The sequence below is a fragment of the Athalia rosae genome, chromosome 7 (assembly GCF_917208135.1).
Source record: "Athalia rosae chromosome 7, iyAthRosa1.1, whole genome shotgun sequence".
Taxonomy (NCBI): domain Eukaryota; kingdom Metazoa; phylum Arthropoda; class Insecta; order Hymenoptera; family Athaliidae; genus Athalia; species Athalia rosae.
In genome coordinates this window covers 16423930-16443601 of record NC_064032.1, presented here as the reverse complement: position 1 = coordinate 16443601, position 19672 = coordinate 16423930, and the positions used below count along the sequence as shown (strand labels likewise).

General features: G+C 37.7%; 2 protein-coding genes and 2 long non-coding RNA genes across 15 annotated transcripts; 2 read left to right on the top strand and 2 right to left on the bottom strand.

The window, feature by feature from the left end:
- Positions 1 to 517: 517 nt before the first annotated feature.
- LOC125501959 lies at positions 518 to 3152 on the top strand. The gene is made up of 3 exons (XM_048659236.1): positions 518 to 1159; positions 1876 to 2010; positions 2095 to 3152. Exons 1-3 carry the CDS (start codon positions 1139 to 1141, stop codon positions 2218 to 2220), a joined length of 282 nt encoding a protein of 93 aa, XP_048515193.1. The 5' UTR covers positions 518 to 1138; the 3' UTR covers positions 2221 to 3152.
- A 782-nt stretch (positions 3153 to 3934) lies between these two features.
- LOC105684736 (peroxisome assembly factor 2) lies at positions 3935 to 7247 on the bottom strand. 3 transcript variants are annotated; one of them, XM_048659201.1, is made up of 7 exons: positions 6619 to 7247; positions 6059 to 6505; positions 5931 to 5993; positions 5767 to 5870; positions 5302 to 5695; positions 4926 to 5231; positions 3935 to 4836 (listed from the first exon to the last, which is right to left on the bottom strand). In XM_048659201.1, the coding sequence occupies exons 1-7, from the start codon at positions 7070 to 7072 to the stop codon at positions 4214 to 4216; spliced, it is 2391 nt and encodes a 796-aa protein (XP_048515158.1). In that variant the 5' UTR covers positions 7073 to 7247; the 3' UTR covers positions 3935 to 4213. The 3 variants fall into 3 exon arrangements, with proteins under 3 accessions (XP_048515158.1, XP_012253776.2, XP_012253777.2); XM_012398353.3 differs by having other exon boundaries at positions 5767 to 5993; positions 6619 to 7245; XM_012398354.3 differs by having other exon boundaries at positions 5767 to 5993; positions 6740 to 7244.
- Positions 7248 to 7437: 190 nt separating this feature from the next.
- Positions 7438 to 15943, top strand: LOC125501961. Of its 7 annotated transcripts, XR_007279702.1 has the most exons (13): positions 7438 to 7595; positions 7694 to 7925; positions 10356 to 10587; positions 10670 to 10901; positions 11612 to 11843; positions 12240 to 12471; positions 12554 to 12785; positions 12868 to 13099; positions 13810 to 14041; positions 14438 to 14669; positions 15066 to 15297; positions 15380 to 15611; positions 15694 to 15943. It is a non-coding gene; the product is annotated as an uncharacterized LOC125501961 (long non-coding RNA). The 7 variants fall into 7 exon arrangements; XR_007279707.1 differs by lacking the exon at positions 12554 to 12785; XR_007279703.1 differs by lacking the exon at positions 10356 to 10587 and having other exon boundaries at positions 15694 to 15942.
- A 1170-nt stretch (positions 15944 to 17113) lies between these two features.
- LOC125501851 lies at positions 17114 to 19541 on the bottom strand. Of its 4 annotated transcripts, XR_007279611.1 has the most exons (6): positions 19318 to 19541; positions 19004 to 19235; positions 18376 to 18607; positions 18062 to 18293; positions 17450 to 17665; positions 17114 to 17351 (listed from the first exon to the last, which is right to left on the bottom strand). It is a non-coding gene; the product is annotated as an uncharacterized LOC125501851 (long non-coding RNA). The 4 variants fall into 4 exon arrangements; XR_007279614.1 differs by lacking the exon at positions 18062 to 18293; XR_007279613.1 differs by lacking the exons at positions 17114 to 17351; positions 17450 to 17665 and adding an exon at positions 17920 to 17979.
- Positions 19542 to 19672: the final 131 nt, after the last annotated feature.

Below are 19672 nucleotides of genomic sequence, written 5' to 3'. Positions count from 1 at the left end.
GTTATATCAGCTCCACCTTTTGAAATAAGATGACTTTTGGATACCAATTGACTACAACTTGAAACAACTAGCTACTACTACTACAACCACTACCCTATTTTTCTACATTGAATATGTCTCTCTTTAGCGTTGTTAATTGCGGTGAGCCGTGATTTTTTTTTAAAAGTCATGTAAATTAAATCTGAACGTTGTATTATCGTAGTTGGAGAATTAGATCAATTAACTAGCGGAAAATTTATCGAATTGATGCAGATCTATGTTTTATGTGATAACAGTCATAAATAAACTGCAGATTAGGAAGCAATTCATGAGAAAATTTTGTTTGGTATAATTATGTGGTGCAATATACATAGATGATCGTATCATAGTAGCTAACTAACAATGAGTAACCAAATAGTAAAAAAAAAACGTAAAAATGAAACAGGATTTTAAAAACAAAATTACATGTACTATGAGTTTATATTCAAATTATCATTATTTAAATATTAGGCATTATTATGACTATTTTAATTATTACATTATATTATATTAATATTGGCTGTATAAATTATTTTCATGTATATCTTCACAAATAAAAAACAACCGAATGTATATCCACTATGAACAGGGTAATACAGTATTAAAGTAAAAAGAGCAGTGTAGCGTAGTGTTAGAATACAAAAGATCCAACTCTGTTGCTATCGAGAGCAAAGAAACGTGGTCAATAGTAAAGACATTAAGTTGAATTCAGCTAGATAATCTTGGTGTTTTTGACGACTTTGTTGTCTCTTAGCGCCTGCGTTAAGCAAGAATGTTGTGGCATTAAGATACCTGCTAATCGGGGGGTTTGTTGAAAAATCTTAAAACTTAATATTCTATTTTGGAGAAAGAAAATTTAAAAGCAGCAGTCAACAGATGAAGAAACCAAGGGAATGGGTGGTCAGCATGAGCTGTACATTATTTGTGCAATTTTAATAATTTTAATTGTGCTTGTAAGAGCGATTAGATTTGTTAAAATTAACGCCGTTGGGGAGGGGACAGCTAATATATGGATTCGCTGGCTTACAGATAAGCAATAGATCATTACAGTCAGGAACGCGAAAGCTTCTAACACTTTTGAAAGAAGTTACTGAAACTCAAGACTTCAAAATCAGCTGTCATGCACCCCAACAGCCTACCGGTGAGCCTAATTTCATGTTAATATTATGCAAACTCGAGTCTTTCAACCTGTGTGAACCCTTTGGAACAAAAATCATAAAATTTATTGGCAGTGGATCTATTTGCGGAAACAATTTTAATTGTAGAGCTTTAATACTCTTGAAAAATTCCTGTAGGCTTTGTATTTGACAAGCTGTGTAATTAGTGGAAAAATAAAGATGGGGCAAACAGACTGTATATTTAGACCTTTGGGTTAACCCTGAGTGTATAATCAAGAAATACTTGGTTTTTATCAAATGATAACTCTAGTAAAAAGTCTAGATCCAGAGTCCAAAATTATATTTAGTTACTGTCGAGCTCGTGCCTCGATGAAGAAATGGATCAGTGATTTAAATTGATGATTTAGGCCACTGCTCAAGGACTCTGGACTATGTCAACTTGATTGTTGGGTCAAGAACATGGATCCAATAACAGAAATTATTATTACTTATATCCTCATCGCAATTAAAACATTAACTTTCAAACGATTTATATCAGTGTCACGTGCTGAGCACGAAACTATTTCTGAAATAACATTGGGAGACCTCCAAAGATGAAATGCAATCACCAGCTTCACACAAACATTTACCGAGCAACTCACCGCCATTCTTGAATCTTCATTATAGCCAAGAGTAGTCTTTTACTACTAACCTCAATGTTTGATTCAATTTTTTTTTCTCTTTTTTATAATCACATCAGTTAATCTGCATCGGTGTTTTGCTCCTTGTCCTTACTTTACTCGGGGAGTCTGACTCAAAACCTTGGGCACAGAATCTCAATCCACTTAACGAAGCAACATTTTTGGACTCTGTCAAGATGTCCTGCACTTCACAGGTATATTTTTTAGCTTTGGATTGATACGAATCAACTAACCTGCGCGTTTCTCTCTCGAATCAACTGAACGCTTGTAAATTGCAGACAGAAAACCTGTGCCAAAGATGTGCCAAGCAAACTAAAAGCGTCGTTGTCTACCCCTGGTGTTGCACGGATCATGAAGGAGCTCGGGAGTGGTGTGAAAATTATTTGCATTATGGTTTACCTTAAAGAATCTCACTCCAGAATCTTACAATATCGGAAAACCTGAGAGTGTTCTTGTCGATGATTCCTGAAGTATCATTGAGTTTCTGCGAAGCATGTTATTCTGGACTTGCCGTCTACTTTTCCAGCAACGCAAGCCAGTCAACTAGCCGTTGAAAGTAAGAAGCAATGATGTAGGGTATGTGCCACGATAAAGTGGGCCAGCGACTAGACGTTAAATGATTGTTGGACTTTAATCGTCTAGAAGATTGCACATAACGTTGAGCACATCTTGAGCAAGACTTGATGCAAATAAGTACAATAAATAAATGTATACCATTTATCGATGAAATATGGAAACGATGAATCAATTAGCTAATGGTAACTAGAAGGAAAATTAGATTATCGCATTAAACTCACTCTAGTTTTTGTAACCCTTTTATAAACGTGTCACGATTTAAGTGGAACAGTGATTCTAAAAGAGTAGTTATTTTTCTGAAGTATGCATCTTACTCCCTTGGGATTACATTATACTAACGAATAGTATGTGTTTACTTCTCCATAATTAAGAGCCAAGCTTTTATTTGCCATGTGGATTGTGTGGGCGAGTGGAAGATCGTGATTGCTCCTTGAACTCTTGTAATATCACAACTATATAAATGTTCAAATAGCTGTCCACGATACAAATCCAATTAAGATCACTTTTTATAATTGGACATTTTTCTTGGGAAAAACAGATAATTACATACTACGTATGTCACAGTTTCTGGGGGTGTAAGCGTGTCTTCTCCAATTAATTTATATTACACTTGAGTCATGTACAAGGTTATTGCAATGCTCTCCCGAGTAACATTATTAAGTCTTTATTTTTATTTATTTATTATCACATCTATTACGATTCATCGTACTATTTTATTTGCGTCTTAACCCTATAAAAATAAATTATTATCTTTAACGTAGTTTATTTTAAGCACAGTATTATAACCAATGGTTCATCGATTATATTGTTACCATTACTATTATTTTTATTATCACAGTTCCTAATATCCGAAAGTTATTTGCTGACATACTTTTATGAAATAATATCTCAGTTGCATTAATTCAGTAAATTTCAATTTCAAAGAATTCGTTTGACTATCCTTTTCTTTTGTTGTTTCTTGCCATTGACATCCAGATTCAGTTTTCTCTTGCACTAAGTTTCAATATACTGTGAAATAGTTTGAAGAACAAAGTTATAAAGAAGAGGAATAATTAAATGTTGTGAAATTTTTTTACACTGGCCTCAAATTGTATTGCACCCAATGATTGCACCTAGTATATCGAGATCAGTAGTCAAAACAACGAGCGATTAGGAACTGTGCAGGCCATTCAATTTGCTCAATTAGTATAGCGAAACAGTACAGAACAAATGCATTAAAGTCGGTGCAATTTCTGTTAAGCAATCAATCATCGTTTTCATCAATTTTTCAAATAAAAACATTGTTGTAAGTAGCAAATTGGTGTATAATTTGTCTTGGTCATTACAATGCTGATAAAATCCTACGCTCAATATCATATGTAATTACACGCATAACTTGTATTCACCGACCACATACCATCGGCACATGTCTCGTCTTTGGGACTTTGACTGATGATCCATCACATCATGGTCCACAGGCAGTTGCGTCTGCAGATGCTAATCTTTACGAAACATCTGCCACGAGCGAGGAGAGTGGACAGGGCAAAGACTTTTTGATAAGAATTCAACTTTGACGCTATATTTTCAATTATGAACGTCTACAGATATCCATATACCATACACGCTTTACTCACGTCTTATTGAGGAAGCCAGAGTACAATTTGGCTTGTATTATTGCCTAACTTCCACATTCGCGTTATCTCTTAAATTTATACTTAAAAAAATGTACAACTCTCGGAATCATTTTCCACATCTTCATGTTCTACCTTCTTTGCCTCTCTCTCTGTATTTTTGAAAGTTGCTTTTTGAACCCCGAGAAAAATCCGAACTTTTCTTGAATTTTCATCGAGTCATTGGACTCAGTTCGGACCTAAGTTTTTCGTATCGTTTCAACTCCTCTTTGCTGACCGAAGGGACAAGGGTTTCAGCCGCTTTGATTAGATCTTCTTGTGTCACCACTACTCTGTCAGATATTGCATTCATTTTACCAGCCCCAAATCTGTGATTTACTGTCCCAACTTCTATGAGGTTCTCTAAATTTCTTCGAACCGCTAGAAGCCAAGCGTTTGAACAAACGGCGTACATATCAGCACCTGTGACATTGTCGGGAAGTATTTTGACGACTTGTTCGAGTTCTTTACCATCTTCAAAGAAGTTGAATTTTCTTGTCAGTGCCTTGAGGACACTAAGTCGAGACATTTGGTCTGTACTTATTCCCACGTAGAGCAATTTGTCGAATCTACCTGGCCTCAAAAGTGCTGGATCTATTAAATCCGGTCGATTTGTTGCTCCAATGATAAAAACACTTCCTGAGCTTTCTATTCCATCTATTTCAGCTAGAAGTTGAGAAACTACGCGGTCCATAACTCCTCCATTGTCTCCATTTCTTCCTCGACTCGGAGCCAAGGAATCTAGCTCGTCAAAGAATATGACACAAGGTGCCGATGCTCTGGCTCTCTCAAAAACTGAAACAATGGTACATCAGGTAAACCATTAAATTGCAGCTTAATTTATCCTAAATCGTTAGAGTTTTATGATTTCCATTAGTTCGTACCTTGTCTAACATTTTTCTCACTTTGTCCCACATACATGTTGAGCAGCTCTGGTCCTTTGACGGACAAAAAGTGAATCTGACACTCTGTTGCAATGGCTTTGGCAAGTAACGTTTTTCCTGTTCCTGGAGGGCCGTACAATAACAGGCCACTTCTACTCGGCCCAACGCCAGCGGACGTCAACAATGGGAGCTCAATTCTTCGCAGTATCTCACTCTTCAGATCTCCTAAGCCTCCGATGTCCTTCCAATAGACTTTGGGCACTCTGGGAGCACCTATCCAGTCCGAATACCTGGATTGCATGTATTCTGGGAATTGGACAGGGAATTGGTTTAGATATAAACATATTTCTATTGAGTTTTTCTTTATGAAACACACCGTGGGCTTCGCAGAAGTCTTCCTGTGTGATCATTAATTTTGAAGATCTTGATTTACATCCTATTTTGACAGCTTGGAGAACGATGGCGTTCAGATCAGCCAGAACAAAATCTGTGCAAATTGAGGCTATATGAGATAAGTCGGCATTTGTTTTGAACCTCTTGGTAGCCAGCAGCCAATTCAGGCAATCCAATCTCTCTTTTTGGCTTGATAATTCAATTGGAATCGTCTCTGTGAACAGTAGCTGAAGACTGTTGACGATTGAGGAATCATTCAACGTTGCTACGACTACTAGAGGATAGTCCGATTCTATTTTGTAGAGGCTCTCCAACTCCGATACAAAAGCGGATATTATGCGTTCATCCTCCTTGCCCTCCGCATCTTTTCCAAAAATCTGTGAACAGATAGAAAAAAATTAACAGTGATTAGACTTTAAATAGCATCCATGGTAGAAATTTTATTCACCTGAATATTGCTTAGTAGTAGAATGCAAGGCGTGCAGTTTTTTGCATTTTGCAGAACGATGCGAAGCTTGGCTTCTGTCTGGGCGCTGGTTAAAGATTGTATTTCTGAAAAGTCAATGCTCATTAGATTGAAACCCATTCTGTGAGCAGCGATTTGTACTAAACTTGATTTCCCACTTCCTTCAGCTCCCTTGATCAGAAACACTGGCTTTATGTCAACTAAAATATCTAGAAAACATGGAAAGTAGAGTTTGAAAAAAATTTATACTTTCACACTACAATATATACCTTACCAGTTTGAGTGTATAGAGAAATACAAGCTGTTAGAGATCTTAGAGGATCTTCGAGCGACGGAGGGCAATTTGTGAGGAAATAATCAGCAGATGGGATCCAATGCTTTTGAGGTAGGTAGCTGTGGATAGTTGGACTCTGAACTAGTGTGGTAACGCCTTGTGCAATGAAACAGCCTTTTTTTGAATTTTGAGTAAGTTTGTCAACCTTCAAACTTCTTATTTTGAAAATAACTTCTTTGATATTATTTTGAGAGACAAGATACTGATAGCACGGGGCAAATCGCGTTATGTCGATGCTTAGAACGTCATTTGGCCGAAGGAACCGAGCTTCGGAGAAGTAATTTTGAAGTAAAGCCTCTATCAAGTCATCTGGGCATTCATATGGGTTTGAAATCATCGATATGTACGCTTCTTCTGCCATACTCTGGTCAAAATCTGATGCTGCAACTGATAATTGACAAAAAAGTTTATGTAAAAGCCAAACAATTGGAGATTTGTTGGAATTTGATTTGGAAAGTGATATCATTTGACAATAATAATGTCATGATGGCATTAATTACTTATGAAAAAGCGAGCTGTCTCGGAGTCTCTAACATTCAGAAAGTTCTCAATGTTAAACCTCATGGTTTCTGAGACATGCAATTCATCTTTCTTGACATTAGAGCTGGTCAATAACGTCACCTTGTACTTTTTCAGGGATGGAGGACAACAGAGATAAAACCATTGAGCCTTAGATGTTTGAAGGAGTTCTTTGCTAGCTAAAATGCAAGAGTAAAAATCAATGTAGGAGTCCTTTGATTTCAATTTGCTCAAACGCTGAATCTGCAGAGCCTCGTCAGGTATAGATTTCAGTCGTAGTCGCATATTGAGAAGGCGAAATAAGTGCAGGTATGTCCAGTTAGCGAAAATTAAAGGCAAGATGAATCGAGAATCCCGAAATGCCAGAATTCGAGTAATGAAGGTTAGTAATTTGATGTTGGGTTTGACCAAACGCATTTCTGCAGTATTGTTCATGGAGGATTATTATTTCCAATAATTTTCGAGGGTAATCGACGTTTCTTTTCCGTCAAATCACATTGCTATGTGCGAGACTTGTTAATAAATTATTCTCTCTAGCCAAATTAAAAGATATGTTTCCGAGAATTTTTACAGCTATGACCACCAAGTGACTTTGACAGCGATGGCAGGAGCAATTCAGCCACTCTGTTCGTTCGATAGTTCCGTTAATCGAAAATTGAACATCTGATTATTCATGTCGTCGTAATTTAACAAGAACGACAAAGACCATCATTGTGCCAAGAGATGGTGATTTTGCTTGCAGATTCCGATTTCTGAGATCAAAATACATGAGGATAGCGTGAGAAACCCTTAAAAAAAAAATCTGAATCTTCATCTCAGATTTTTAAGAAATTCCAAGGCTAAAGGCTTATCGTTTTTTTGGACAAAAAGGTGAAGTATTTGCCAGGAGAATTCCAGGACGCTTTTCCTGAGTAAAAAAGCGCAACGAACAAGGAGCCGTCAATCAAATTGAACTGGTGTAAGATCCCATCGAGATATCCTCGATTTTTCACTTTTTCGATCGATTATTTGGCGATAACTCGATCAATTTCATAGATGAAATTATTTTGCTTGCAGATTCGGATTCCTGAGATCAAAATACATAAGGATAGCGTGGGGAACCCTTCCAAAAAAAATCTGGATCTTCATCTCAGATTTTGAGAAAATTCCAAGACTATAGGCTTATTGTTTTTTTCGGCAAAAAAGTGAAGCATTTGCCAGAATGATTTCGGGACGCTTTTTCTATGTAAAAAAGCGTATCGAACGAGAAGCCGTCAATAAAATTGAGCTGGCGTAAGATTCCATCGAGGTATCTTTGATTTTTCACGGTTTCGATCGAATATACGGCGATAACTCGATCAATTTCATAGATGGAATTATTTTGCTTGCAGATTCGGATTCCTGAGATCAAAATACATGAGGATAGCGTGTTGAACCCTTCAGAAAAAATCAGTTGTCAGAGAACATGTATTTATCTATTTAATAAATCCATGTAATATTCTGAATAACGTGTTGCAATTCATTTCTAACCCTCACCGAAAAGTTCCTTCGAATCGATAGTTTATTAATTAGTTATTATTTATACGTTTTATTTGATCAACACAAAATGTAGCGCAAAATAATATTGATAAAGGTACAACTGCTCGTGAAGAGAGAACGAATCCGCAAATAATACCAAAGTCACGGTATAATGTACGTTCGGGTGTGTGAATGACCGCCGCCGTGTTCGTCTTATCGGAGAATACATCAGTAAAGAAATGTTTTATTAATCAATATGATGGATTTATACAATATTTGATGATAAACCATGGTTTATTTTCATATTTCCTTGAATTCTGTGCAGAGAGTCTCGCAATAAAGTCGTAAGAAGTCTTGGTCGTGAGGTACGATGCCGGGCAAAATCCTAGATATGGCTGATTTTCGAGTCGCCGGGGCGAAAATTTGACGTCGAAAAATAAATTTTGGTATCAGGAGAATATGATGAGTGAGGAGCCAGGGAATCAGGAAACTATACGCAAACGTTAGTAACTCGTCGAAAAAAAACAAAAGACGGGCGGAGCGTCCCATTGGTTGCCCGGCGCCATCATGCTTTTTGGCGCCTGGAACCAATAGGAAGCCGCGAAAAAGCTCGGAGCAAACTCGTCTCCTATTTCAAAGAGTTACTAACGTTTGCGCATAGTCCCTTAATTTCAAAATGGACCCCGCCGCCGGATTGAACGTGAATCAAATTGGCAGAGCAGATGTTCATTTAAACGGGTTAATTAATAGTATATTCGGACGGATAAAGAGTATTTATACAGCAGTGCACTGAGTGAGTCTTGCGAAATTGTTCAGCATATGAAATAATAATTTATTTGTTTGTAGGAATAGTTTGAAAATCAACGGTATGGCACTGCGAGTATATCACGTTATTTTGCGAATGCTCAACCTCCACTCTAACGATTGTATGATAGCTCCCAGACGTTTGCACCAGATGAGATTCCTATGCGTGCTGACACTCAATTATACAATTAGTAAAGGTATGATCTTCCAACATCCGGCATGCGGTGTGCTTTATTTGAATGAACGACGCTGAGGTTCAGTCAGTGACAGTTTCTGTATGGTGCTTATTTAGTTTATTTTTATTTGTTTCGGCAGTGAATACTACTGGAAGTAAATGTCACCATTTCGGAGTAGAAGAATCAAAGTGCATCCTCAAGAGCAGAGGGGCTAGAATGACGGCTATAAAATTGGATTCAATCTATAGAAGAGTCTTATCATACTTGGTTGTATTTTGAAATGAATACAGGAAGCGTTAACCACTGCTATTCGTTCCATTCTTCCAGATCGAACTGTATTTGTCCCAGGGGAGAATGCAAAGCCTAAACGATAGAGTGCTTGCGGTATACGTCAGATGTTATTATTACACCCCTGTGTGCCTTGGCGGAAAGTCACTGCCAGTGTGTCGCTGGGCAGGGTCCAGCTGCCCACCGCAAGCATGTTGTTGCTCTGCTTCTGAAAACGACACAGAAAGTTTGAGAAAGAGAAATCATACTTCCTAGTACATGTATCATTTCAAGAACTGCAAACATTCCACAACCCATGGTAGCCCTACTTTTAAACCCCTCTTAAAGTTCAAGATATGCCATGGGTTAGAAATAATATTGAAAAAATTTCTCTCCTTCCTTAGGATATGGAATGCAAATCAGCAGGAGACTTGGAGTCCTACACAAAAAGAATCGTAACCACAGGATCCAAAATGCGTACAACAACTTTCGTGGATTTCATGACAGCCGTATGCCTTCCAAGCATACTATTATGCCGGTCTTCACATTCGGCATATGAAGCTTGAGTGCCCGTCAAAATGTCCTTGATTTTTCACTGTTTCGATCGAATATTCGGCGATAACTCGATCAATTTCATAGATGGAATCATTTTGCTTGCAGATTCGGATTCCTAAGATCGAAATACATGAGGATAGCGAGATGAACCCTTCCAAAAAAAATCTGATTCTTCATCTCAGATTTTGAGAAAATTCCAAGGCTATAGGCTTACTGTTTTTTTCGGCAAAAAAGTGAAGCATTTGCCAGAATAATTTCGGGACGCTTTTTCTATGTAAAAAAGCGTATCGAACGAGAAGCCGTCAATAAAATTGAGCTGGCGTAAGATTCCATCGAGGTATCTTTGATTTTTCACTTTTTCGATCGATTAATTGGCGATAACTCGATCAATTTCATAGATGGAATTATTTTGCTTGCAGATTCGGATTCCTGAGATCAAAATACATGAGGATAGCGTGGGGAACCCTTGAAAAAAAAATCTCTCCTCTCATCTCAGATTTTGAGAAAATTCCAAGGCTATAGGCTTACTGTTTTTTTCGGCAAAAAAGTAAAGCATTTGCTAGAATAATTCTAGGACGCTTTTTCTACGTGAAAAAGCGTATCGAACGAGAAGCCGTCAATAAAATTGAGCTGGCGTAAGATTCCATCGAGGTATCTTTGATTTTTCACTTTTTCGATCGATTAATTGGCGATAACTCGATCAATTTCATAGATGGAATTATTTTGCTTGCAGATTCGGATTCCTGAGATCAAAATACATAAGGATAGCATGACAAACCCTTCCAAAAAAAATCTGGATCTTCATCTCAGATTTTGAGAAAATTCCAAGGCTATAGGCTTACTGTTTTTTTCGGCAAAAAAGTAAAGCATTTGCTAGAATAATTCTAGGACGCTTTTCCTACGTGAAAAAGCGTATCGAACAAGAGGCCGTCAATGAAATTGAGCTGGCGTAAGATTCCATCGAGGTATCTTTGAATTTTCACTTTTTCGATCGATCATTTGGCGATAACTCGATCAATTTCATAGATGGAATTATTTTGCTTGCAGATTCGAATTCCTGAGATCAAAATACATAAGGATAGCATGACAAACCCTTCCAAAAAAAATCTGGATCTTCATCTCAGATTTTGAGAAAATTCCAAGGCTATAGGCTTACTGTTTTTTTCGGCAAAAAAGTGAAGCATTTGCTAGAATAATTCTAGGACGCTTTTCCTACGTGAAAAAGCGTATCGAACAAGAGGCCATCAATGAAATTAAGCTGGCGTAAGATTCCATCGAGGTATCTTTGATTTTTCACTTTTTCGATCGATTAATTGGCGATAACTCGATCAATTTCATAGATGGAATTATTTTGCTTGCAGATTCGGATTCCTGAGATCAAAATACATGAGGATAGCGTGGGGAACCCTTCCAAAAAAAATCTGGATCTTCATCTCAGATTTTGAGAAAATTCCAAGGCTATAGGCTTACTGTTTTTTTCGGCAAAAAAGTAAAGCATTTGCCAGAATAATTTCGGGACGCTTTTTCTATGTAAAAAAGCGTATCGAACGAGAAGCCGTCAATGAAATTGAGCTGGCGTAAGATTCCATCGAGGTATCTTTGAATTTTCACTTTTTCGATCGATTAATTGGCGATAACTCGATCAATTTCATAGATGGAATTATTTTGCTTGCAGATTCGGATTCCTGAGATCAAAATACATAAGGATAGCATGACAAACCCTTCCAAAAAAAATCTGGATCTTCATCTCAGATTTTGAGAAAATTCCAAGGCTATAGGCTTACTGTTTTTTTCGGCAAAAAAGTAAAGCATTTGCTAGAATAATTCTAGGACGCTTTTCCTACGTGAAAAAGCGTATCGAACAAGAGGCCGTCAATGAAATTGAGCTGGCGTAAGATTCCATCGAGGTATCTTTGAATTTTCACGGTTTCGATCGAATATACGGCGATAACTCGATCAATTTCATAGATGGAATTATTTTGCTTGCAGATTCGAATTCCTGAGATCAAAATACATAAGGATAGCATGACAAACCCTTCCAAAAAAAATCTGGATCTTCATCTCAGATTTTGAGAAAATTCCAAGGCTATAGGCTTACTGTTTTTTTCGGCAAAAAAGTGAAGCATTTGCTAGAATAATTCTAGGACGCTTTTCCTACGTGAAAAAGCGTATCGAACAAGAGGCCGTCAATGAAATTAAGCTGGCGTAAGATTCCATCGAGGTATCTTTGAATTTTCACTTTTTCGATCGATTATTTGGCGATAACTCGATCAATTTCATAGATGAAATTATTTTGCTTGCAGATTCGGATTCCTGAGATCAAAATATATACGGATAGCGTGGGGAACCCTTCCAAAAAAAATCTGGATCTTCATCTCAGATTTTGAGAAAATTCCAAGACTATAGGCTTACTGTTTTTTTCGGCAAAAAAGTGAAGCATTTGCCAGAATGATTTCGGGACGCTTTTTCTATGTAAAAAAGCGTATCGAACGAGAAGCCGTCAATAAAATTGAGCTGGCGTAAGATTCCATCGAGGTATCTTTGATTTTTCACGGTTTCGATCGAATATACGGCGATAACTCGATCAATTTCATAGATGGAATTATTTTGCTTGCAGATTCGGATTCCTGAGATCAAAATACATGAGGATAGCGTGGGGAACCCTTCCAAAAAAAATCTGGATCTTCATCTCAGATTTTGAGAAAATTCCAAGGCTATAGGCTTACTGTTTTTTTCGGCAAAAAAGTAAAGCATTTGCTAGAATAATTCTAGGACGCTTTTTCTACGTGAAAAAGCGTATCGAACGAGAAGCCGTCAATAAAATTGAGCTGGCGTAAGATTCCATCGAGGTATCTTTGATTTTTCACTTTTTCGATCGATTAATTGGCGATAACTCGATCAATTTCATAGATGGAATTATTTTGCTTGCAGATTCGGATTCCTGAGATCAAAATACATAAGGATAGCATGACAAACCCTTCCAAAAAAAATCTGGATCTTCATCTCAGATTTTGAGAAAATTCCAAGGCTATAGGCTTACTGTTTTTTTCGGCAAAAAAGTAAAGCATTTGCTAGAATAATTCTAGGACGCTTTTCCTACGTGAAAAAGCGTATCGAACAAGAGGCCGTCAATGAAATTGAGCTGGCGTAAGATTCCATCGAGGTATCTTTGAATTTTCACTTTTTCGATCGATCATTTGGCGATAACTCGATCAATTTCATAGATGGAATTATTTTGCTTGCAGATTCGAATTCCTGAGATCAAAATACATAAGGATAGCATGACAAACCCTTCCAAAAAAAATCTGGATCTTCATCTCAGATTTTGAGAAAATTCCAAGGCTATAGGCTTACTGTTTTTTTCGGCAAAAAAGTGAAGCATTTGCTAGAATAATTCTAGGACGCTTTTCCTACGTGAAAAAGCGTATCGAACAAGAGGCCATCAATGAAATTAAGCTGGCGTAAGATTCCATCGAGGTATCTTTGATTTTTCACTTTTTCGATCGATTAATTGGCGATAACTCGATCAATTTCATAGATGGAATTATTTTGCTTGCAGATTCGGATTCCTGAGATCAAAATACATGAGGATAGCGTGGGGAACCCTTCCAAAAAAAATCTGGATCTTCATCTCAGATTTTGAGAAAATTCCAAGGCTATAGGCTTACTGTTTTTTTCGGCAAAAAAGTAAAGCATTTGCCAGAATAATTTCGGGACGCTTTTTCTATGTAAAAAAGCGTATCGAACGAGAAGCCGTCAATGAAATTGAGCTGGCGTAAGATTCCATCGAGGTATCTTTGAATTTTCACTTTTTCGATCGATTAATTGGCGATAACTCGATCAATTTCATAGATGGAATTATTTTGCTTGCAGATTCGGATTCCTGAGATCAAAATACATAAGGATAGCATGACAAACCCTTCCAAAAAAAATCTGGATCTTCATCTCAGATTTTGAGAAAATTCCAAGGCTATAGGCTTACTGTTTTTTTCGGCAAAAAAGTAAAGCATTTGCTAGAATAATTCTAGGACGCTTTTCCTACGTGAAAAAGCGTATCGAACAAGAGGCCGTCAATGAAATTGAGCTGGCGTAAGATTCCATCGAGGTATCTTTGAATTTTCACGGTTTCGATCGAATATACGGCGATAACTCGATCAATTTCATAGATGGAATTATTTTGCTTGCAGATTCGAATTCCTGAGATCAAAATACATAAGGATAGCATGACAAACCCTTCCAAAAAAAATCTGGATCTTCATCTCAGATTTTGAGAAAATTCCAAGGCTATAGGCTTACTGTTTTTTTCGGCAAAAAAGTGAAGCATTTGCTAGAATAATTCTAGGACGCTTTTCCTACGTGAAAAAGCGTATCGAACAAGAGGCCGTCAATGAAATTAAGCTGGCGTAAGATTCCATCGAGGTATCTTTGAATTTTCACTTTTTCGATCGATTATTTGGCGATAACTCGATCAATTTCATAGATGAAATTATTTTGCTTGCAGATTCGGATTCCTGAGATCAAAATATATACGGATAGCGTGGGGAACCCTTCCAAAAAAAATCTGGATCTTCATCTCAGATTTTGAGAAAATTCCAAGACTATAGGCTTACTGTTTTTTTCGGCAAAAAAGTGAAGCATTTGCCAGAATGATTTCGGGACGCTTTTTCTATGTAAAAAAGCGTATCGAACGAGAAGCCGTCAATAAAATTGAGCTGGCGTAAGATTCCATCGAGGTATCTTTGATTTTTCACGGTTTCGATCGAATATACGGCGATAACTCGATCAATTTCATAGATGGAATTATTTTGCTTGCAGATTCGGATTCCTGAGATCAAAATACATGAGGATAGCGTGGGGAACCCTTCCAAAAAAAATCTGGATCTTCATCTCAGATTTTGAGAAAATTCCAAGGCTATAGGCTTACTGTTTTTTTCGGCAAAAAAGTAAAGCATTTGCCAGAATAATTTCGGGACGCTTTTTCTATGTAAAAAAGCGTATCGAACGAGAAGCCGTCAATGAAATTGAGCTGGCGTAAGATTCCATCGAGGTATCTTTGAATTTTCACTTTTTCGATCGATTAATTGGCGATAACTCGATCAATTTCATAGATGGAATTATTTTGCTTGCAGATTCGGATTCCTGAGATCAAAATACATAAGGATAGCATGACAAACCCTTCCAAAAAAAATCTGGATCTTCATCTCAGATTTTGAGAAAATTCCAAGGCTATAGGCTTACTGTTTTTTTCGGCAAAAAAGTAAAGCATTTGCTAGAATAATTCTAGGACGCTTTTCCTACGTGAAAAAGCGTATCGAACAAGAGGCCGTCAATGAAATTGAGCTGGCGTAAGATTCCATCGAGGTATCTTTGAATTTTCACTTTTTCGATCGATCATTTGGCGATAACTCGATCAATTTCATAGATGGAATTATTTTGCTTGCAGATTCGAATTCCTGAGATCAAAATACATAAGGATAGCATGACAAACCCTTCCAAAAAAAATCTGGATCTTCATCTCAGATTTTGAGAAAATTCCAAGGCTATAGGCTTACTGTTTTTTTCGGCAAAAAAGTGAAGCATTTGCTAGAATAATTTCGGGACGCTTTTTCCATGTAAAAAAGCGTATCGAACGAGAAGCCGTCAATGAAATTGAGCTGGCGTAAGATTCCATCGAGGTATCTTTGAATTTTCACTTTTTCGATCGATTAATTGGCGATAACTCGATCAATTTCATAGATGGAATTATTTTGCTTGCAGATTCGGATTCCTGAGATCAAAATACATCGGAATCACATAGAAATTCTCATGAATAAAATTCTCTCCAGATACTCCGGAAAGATGTTCCTAGACCTGGTGCCTCATCATGTCCATGCCTTCATTTCTGTGTAATAAATCATACTTCTACAGGGTATATTAAAGACATAAGCTAGTTTCATGCTGGCCTGATTTTATGCAATCATATGTATTCAATCCCACTCCTATCAATACATTCACTGCAATTACCACAATCACCGCATCTTTTCTTGGTCCCGGAAGCGTTTCGTGATATGTAACTGGAGTAACACCATCCCAGATTTATTCTAGATTTTTTTCTGATTCTTTTCAATTTTTTTCTGATTTTTTCCAATTTTTTCTAATTTTTTCTGATTTTTCCCTGATTTTTGAAATTTTTTCCCGATTTTCTCCGTTTTTTTCCCAAATTTTGAAAATATTTTTGACTTGTGCCGCCCCTGGATGGGTGCGGGCCCCGAAAATTAATTGTCCGCCCCTGTTTTGTCACGTGATGACGTCACGCGGTATGTCACGTGGTCAGGTCACGTGACCACACTCGCCTATACAGCTAGCGCCATGTGGCGGAATTTTTGTGAACTAAAATCCCAAGTTTCTTGCCCCTTGACGTCAGGCAATGTGATGCGTGAAAGAGAGGTAAAAGGGTCAATACTTTTGCGGTTTTCCTCGGGCGAGAGAACCCGCAAAAGTATTGACCGCACCTCGAGCGTCCGAGGAAAACCGCCGAAGAACGACGACCGCCTCCGAGCGTCCGAGGAAAACCGAAGAAAGACGACCGCCTCCGAGCGTCCGAGGAAAACCGCCGAAGAACGACGACCGCCTCCGAGCGTCCGAGGAAAACCGAAGAAAGACGACCGCCTCCGAGCGTCCGAGGAAAACCGCCGAAGAACGACGACCGCCTCCGAGCGTCCGAGGAAAACCGCCGAAGAACGACGACCGCCTCCAAGCTTCCGAGGAAAACCGAAAAAGTATTGACCCCTTCGGCTCCGAGCGCTCGGGGAAAACCGTAAAAGTATTGACCCTTATACCTCTCTTTCACGCATCACATTGCCTGACGTCAAGGGGCAAGAAACTTGGGATTTTAGTTCACGAAAATTCCGCCACATGGCGCTAGCTGTACCCGCGGTGGGCGGAGCTTAAAGAAAATGGCGGCGCCCAGAGAAATGCGCGAAAATTCAAATAATTAATTAGAAAATTCGGAAAAAATCAGAAAAATTCAGGAAAAATCAGAAAAAATTAGAAAAATTCAAAAAAAATTGGAAAAAATTGGAAAAAATTGAAAGGAATCAGAAAAAAAAATAGAATGAATCTGGGATGGTGTGACTCCAGTTGCATATCACAAAACACTTCCGGGACCGAGAAAAGATGCGGTGATTGTGGTGACGGCAGCAAATTTATTGATAAGAGTGAAATTAAATACATATGATTGCATAAAATCAGCCCAGCATGCAACTAGCTTATGTCTTCATCATACCCTGTAAGAGTATGATTTATTACACAGAAATGAAGGCATGCACATGATGAGGCACCAGGTCTAGGCGCATCTTTTCAGAGTATCTCTTGAGAATTTTCTTTATGAGAATTTCTATGTTATTCCGATATATTTTGATCTCAGGAATCCGAATCTGTAAGCAGAATAATTCCATCCATAAGATTGATCGAGTTATCGCCAATTAATCGATCAAAAAAGTGTAAAATCAAAGATATCTTTATGGGATCTTACGCCAGCTTAATTTGATTGGCGGCTTCTTGTTCGATACGCTTTTCTTCATAGGAGAAGCGTCCTGAAATCATTCTGAGGGATACTCCACTTTTTTGCCGGGAAGAACAGTAAGCCTATAGCCTTGGAATTTTCTCAAAATCTGAGATGAAGATCCAGATTTTTTTTGGAAGGGTTCCCCACGCTATCCTCATGTATTTTGATCTCAGGAATCCGAATCTGCAAGCAAAATAATTTCATCTCTCAAATTGATCGAGTTATCGCCAAATAATCGATCGAAAAAGTGAAAATTCAAAGATACCTCGATGGAATCTTACGCCAGCTTAATTTCATTGACGGCCTCTTGTTCGATACGCTTTTTCACGTAGGAAAAGCGTCCTAGAATTATTCTAGCAAATGCTTCACTTTTTTGCCGAAAAAAACAGTAAGCCTATAGCCTTGGAATTTTCTCAAAATCTGAGATGAAGATCCAGATTTTTTTTGGAAGGGTTTGTCATGCTATCCTTATGTATTTTGATCTCAGGAATTCGAATCTGCAAGCAAAATAATTCCATCTATGAAATTGATCGAGTTATCGCCAAATAATCGATCGAAAAAGTGAAAATTCAAAGATACCTCGATGGAATCTTACGCCAGCTCAATTTTATTGACGGCTTCGCGTTCGATACGCTTTTTTACATAGAAAAAGCGTCCCGAAATTATTCCGGCAAATGCTTCACTTTTTTGCCGAAAAAAACAGTAAGCCTATAGCCTTGGAATTTTCTCAAAATCTGAGATGAAGATCCAGATTTTTTTTGGAAGGGTTTGTCATGCTATCCTTATGTATTTTGATCTCAGGAATCCGAATCTGCAAGCAAAATAATTCCATCTATGAAATTGATCGAGTTATCGCCAAATAATCGATCGAAAAAGTGAAAATTCAAAGATACCTCGATGGAATCTTACGCCAGCTCAATTTCATTGACGGCCTCTTGTTCGATACGCTTTTTCACGTAGAAAAAGCGTCCTAGAATTATTCTAGCAAATGCTTTACTTTTTTGCCGAAAAAAACAGTAAGCCTATAGCCTTGGAATTTTCTCAAAATCTGAGATGAGAGGAGAGATTTTTTTTTCAAGGGTTCCCCACGCTATCCTCATGTATTTTGATCTCAGGAATCCGAATCTGCAAGCAAAATAATTCCATCTATGAAATTGATCGAGTTATCGCCAAATAATCGATCGAAAAAGTGAAAATTCAAAGATACCTCGATGGAATCTTACGCCAGCTTAATTTCATTGACGGCCTCTTGTTCGATACGCTTTTTCACGTAGGAAAAGCGTCCTAGAATTATTCTAGCAAATGCTTCACTTTTTTGCCGAAAAAAACAGTAAGCCTATAGCCTTGGAATTTTCTCAAAATCTGAGATGAAGATCCAGATTTTTTTTGGAAGGGTTTGTCATGCTATCCTTATGTATTTTGATCTCAGGAATCCGAATCTGCAAGCAAAATAATTCCATCTATGAAATTGATCGAGTTATCGCCAAATAATCCATCGAAAAAGTGAAAATTCAAAGATACCTCGATGGAATCTTACGCCAGCTCAATTTCATTGACGGCCTCTTGTTCGATACGCTTTTTCACGTAGGAAAAGCGTCCTAGAATTATTCTAGCAAATGCTTTACTTTTTTGCCGAAAAAAACAGTAAGCCTATAGCCTTGGAATTTTCTCAAAATCTGAGATGAAGATCCAGATTTTTTTTGGAAGGGTTTGTCATGCTATCCTCATGTATTTTGATCTCAGGAATCCGAATCTGCAAGCAAAATAATTCCATCTATGAAATTGATCGAGTTATCGCCAAATAATCGATCGAAAAAGTGAAAAATCAAAGATACCTCGATGGAATCTTACGCCAGCTTAATTTCATTGACGGCCTCTTGTTCGATACGCTTTTTCACGTAGGAAAAGCATCCTAGAATTATTCTAGCAAATGCTTCACTTTTTTGCCGAAAAAAACAGTAAGCCTATAGCCTTGGAATTTTCTCAAAATCTGAGATGAAGATCCAGATTTTTTTTGGAAGGGTTTGTCATGCTATCCTTATGTATTTTGATCTCAGGAATCCGAATCTGCAAGCAAAATAATTCCATCTATGAAATTGATCGAGTTATCGCCAAATAATCGATCGAAAAAGTAAAAATTCAAAGATACCTCGATGGAATCTTACGCCAGCTCAATTTCATTGACGGCTT